We start from the raw sequence: 2,973 nt of genomic DNA, 5'->3' as shown, positions 1-2,973 counted from the left end.
GAGGGAAGGAAGAGAGAGCGAGCCGCAGAGGCCCAACATGTCCCGGCGTGTGTTTACTTCCGCGGTGCTGCACCTCTTCGTCGTGTTGGTGATGTGCTGCCGTGGAGCTGCATCCAGTGAGATGGGAACGGCAGTTGTTGAGCCAACTTCTCCCATGCCTTCATCGAAAATTCTCATTGATGGTGGGGGGAGCGTTTCAGAGAAGGAGCAACCGCTGCAAAGGGTCGATCTATTTGTGCCGAATCAGACGCTGGTGCTGCCGAAAGGTGGAACTTCTCCAGAAACGACGAGGGATTCATTTGTTTCCCCATCTCTCGTCAGTGCTGGTGGAGTGATTGCTGCTTTTGCCGCATGTCACATGGATTTTGAAAAGCCGACGGATGCATCACTTAAGCCCTCTTTTGGTGTTGTTGCGGTGTACGTGAACTCTGCGCGGAGTTGGCCCGCTCTTGTTGCTGAGGTCAATAACAGTACATGGAAAGCACACACCGTGCTTGGCACAGCGGAGGGAAAGGAGAGTTTGGGTGGCTTGTTCAACCCCACAACAACCACGAAGGGAAATAAGGTTTTTCTTCTTGTGGGAAGCTCTGATGCGCACAAAAAAGGTCTGGACTGGAAATGGGACAGCCTGAAGCTGAAACTGGTTGTGGGTGATGTCACGAAGCCTACGGCGAGCGAGCCGAGTCAACGGATCGAATGGACAGAATCTAAATCGTTGTGGAGCCAGGTTTCTGTAAGTGCTCACGAACGTCAATTTAAGGGGCTTTTACCTTCTGGTGGCTCAGGTGTTGTGATGGAGGATGGCACGCTCGTGTTTTCTCTGATGGCGGGGGATAAATCAGGAAACATTTGCTCCATGATCATTTACTCGACGAACAACGGCAGTACCTGGACGCTCTCGGAGGGCATGTCCCCTGCGGACTGCCGTTACCCCCACATCACCGAGTGGGAGGGGTCAATTCTCATGATTGTTGACTGCGAGAATGGCCAGAGGGTGTACGAGTCGCGTGACATGGGGGGAAGTTGGACGGAGGCTATCGGGAAGCTATTGGGCGTGTGGGTCAACGCACGATCAGGAGGCTCTTGGGACGAAGGTTTGCGTGTGGGAGCTCTCATCACCGTGACCATTGAGGGAAGGAAGGTCATGCTGTACACTCAGAGAGGGAACTTCTGGAAGGGACAAAGGGAAATGTTCAATGCACTCTACCTTTGGGTGACGGACAACAACCGCTCGTTTCATGTTGGTCCCGTTGCCATGTACAATAATAAGAATTGGGATCTTGCCAGCAACCTGCTGTACTCGGATGGAAGTTTGCATCTTTTACAACGGAGTATAAATGGTGAGGGCAGTGCCATTTCACTCTCCCGCCTGATGGAGGAGCTGAGTACAGTCAAGTTCTTCCTCGTTACTTGGTCGCAAAAGGACATTTTCTTCTCCAGCTTGTCTATACCCACGGCGGGTCTGGTGGCAGTTTTGTCCGATGCGGCCAACAACGACACGTGGATCGACGAGTATCTTTGCCTGAATGCAACGGTGACGAACGCGAAGAAGGTCAAGGATGGGGTTCAGTTGACGGAGTCTAACTCCGGGGTAATATGGTCCTTAAACACTCGGGATAATAATGTGCGTCATGTGTTTTTGAACCACAGATTCACACTTGTGGCGACGGTGAGCATCCAAAAGATTCCGAGCAAGAACGCCTCTCTACTGGCCGCGATGTTGGGGGACGCTGGGGTAGCGCATTTCATGAGACTGTCGTATACCAAGGATAAGAGGTGGGAGACGGTATTCAAAGACCAGACGACACCAAAAGGCAGCACTTGGGAACTGAAGAAAGAACACCAAGTGGCACTCATGCTCCAAAGCCAAAAGGTCTCTGTGTACATTGATGGCGAGTTGCTGGGGGAGGAAGAAGTGCTGTTCACAATTAGGACGCCACTTGAGTTTGTGGACCTTTGCTTTGGCGCGTGCGGTGAGGAGAACCCCAGCCAAGAGTCCCATGTGACGGTGACGAACGTCTTTCTTTACAATCGCCCACTAAATTCCACTGAGATGCGTGCAATCAAGGACAGGGTTCCCGTTCCGACGAGAGGCCCGGAATCAGAGGTGGAGGGTGGAACGGAAAGGAGGCATATCCCTCGGATTGATGGTGTGCGAGCCAATGCGCCTGCTGGGAGCGGACTGCTGCCGCTGCTTCTTCTGCTGGAATTGTGGGTATTTGCGGCTCTGTGAGGAGTGTGCGGCCTCAGTGTGGAGCACTTGAGCCCTTCCCTGCACAGGCACACAAAGACCGCTAGGAATAAGTTTTACTGCGCAGAGAGTAATTTTTTTTCTTTTCTTTTCTTTTCCATGTTGCCTTAGGGCAACCATCTTGGACCTTTTTTTCTACTTTTGTTAATTGTTTCTTCTGCACTCTTCCTGCGAGGGGTGCCGTGTGTTTCCGCCCAACTGCTCCACTCGCACACCCACCGACACGCTCACGACGACGGCCCTGTGCGCCTCGCCTGCTGCACGCATGAGGAGGGGCCGCGACGAACGGCGCGCTGAGGGAGCCGTGACGTGTGGGCGTGCGACGAGGGCCTGTGGGGCGGCGCACACATTTCTCTCCCTCTTGTTTTGTTTTCTTGCGGCCAGGGCTGGCAGACACCCGCAGCGCCGCACACACACAGCCACACCCTGCCGCTTTTTTGGTATATTGCTTTGCGTTTTTGTTTTTCGTGCCGGCAGTCCCGTCAGCATTTCTCTCCCCTCTGATGATTTTTTTTCCCTTTTCTGCGCTCGCTCTCCCGATGGAGTGACGCGACTCCCGTCGTGTCTGCGTGCTTCTCTCAGTCCCTCCACACACACGAGTGACTGTGCTCTGCGGGCCGCACTCGCACGCCGATGAGAGGGCTGAGGGGAGCAGCAACACGCAGATGACCCCGTGAAATATGAACGATGTGCGGACACATGGAGGGTCGGACGGTTGAAAG

The 2,973-nt window shown here is 53.8% G+C and overlaps 1 protein-coding gene across 1 annotated transcript, besides 2 other annotated features; it reads left to right on the top strand.

Moving 5' to 3' along the window:
• Positions 1 to 2,973: part of a sequence feature (areas not merged during assembly with more than two copies in the genome that could not be assigned to a particular haplotype) that runs on past the window's edge.
• Tc00.1047053505779.20 (trans-sialidase, putative) lies at positions 38 to 2,233 on the top strand (the record flags this gene model as incomplete). The annotated part of the gene is made up of 1 exon (XM_800103.1): positions 38 to 2,233. One exon carries the CDS (start codon positions 38 to 40, stop codon positions 2,231 to 2,233), a length of 2,196 nt encoding a protein of 731 aa, XP_805196.1.
• Positions 2,326 to 2,349: a microsatellite.

Source organism: Trypanosoma cruzi (assembly GCF_000209065.1).
Source record: "Trypanosoma cruzi strain CL Brener chromosome Unknown tcruzi_1047053505779, whole genome shotgun sequence".
NCBI lineage: Eukaryota > Euglenozoa > Kinetoplastea > Trypanosomatida > Trypanosomatidae > Trypanosoma > Trypanosoma cruzi.
Note: the sequence above shows the minus strand (reverse complement) of the source record. Positions and strands in the feature narration are given on the sequence as shown.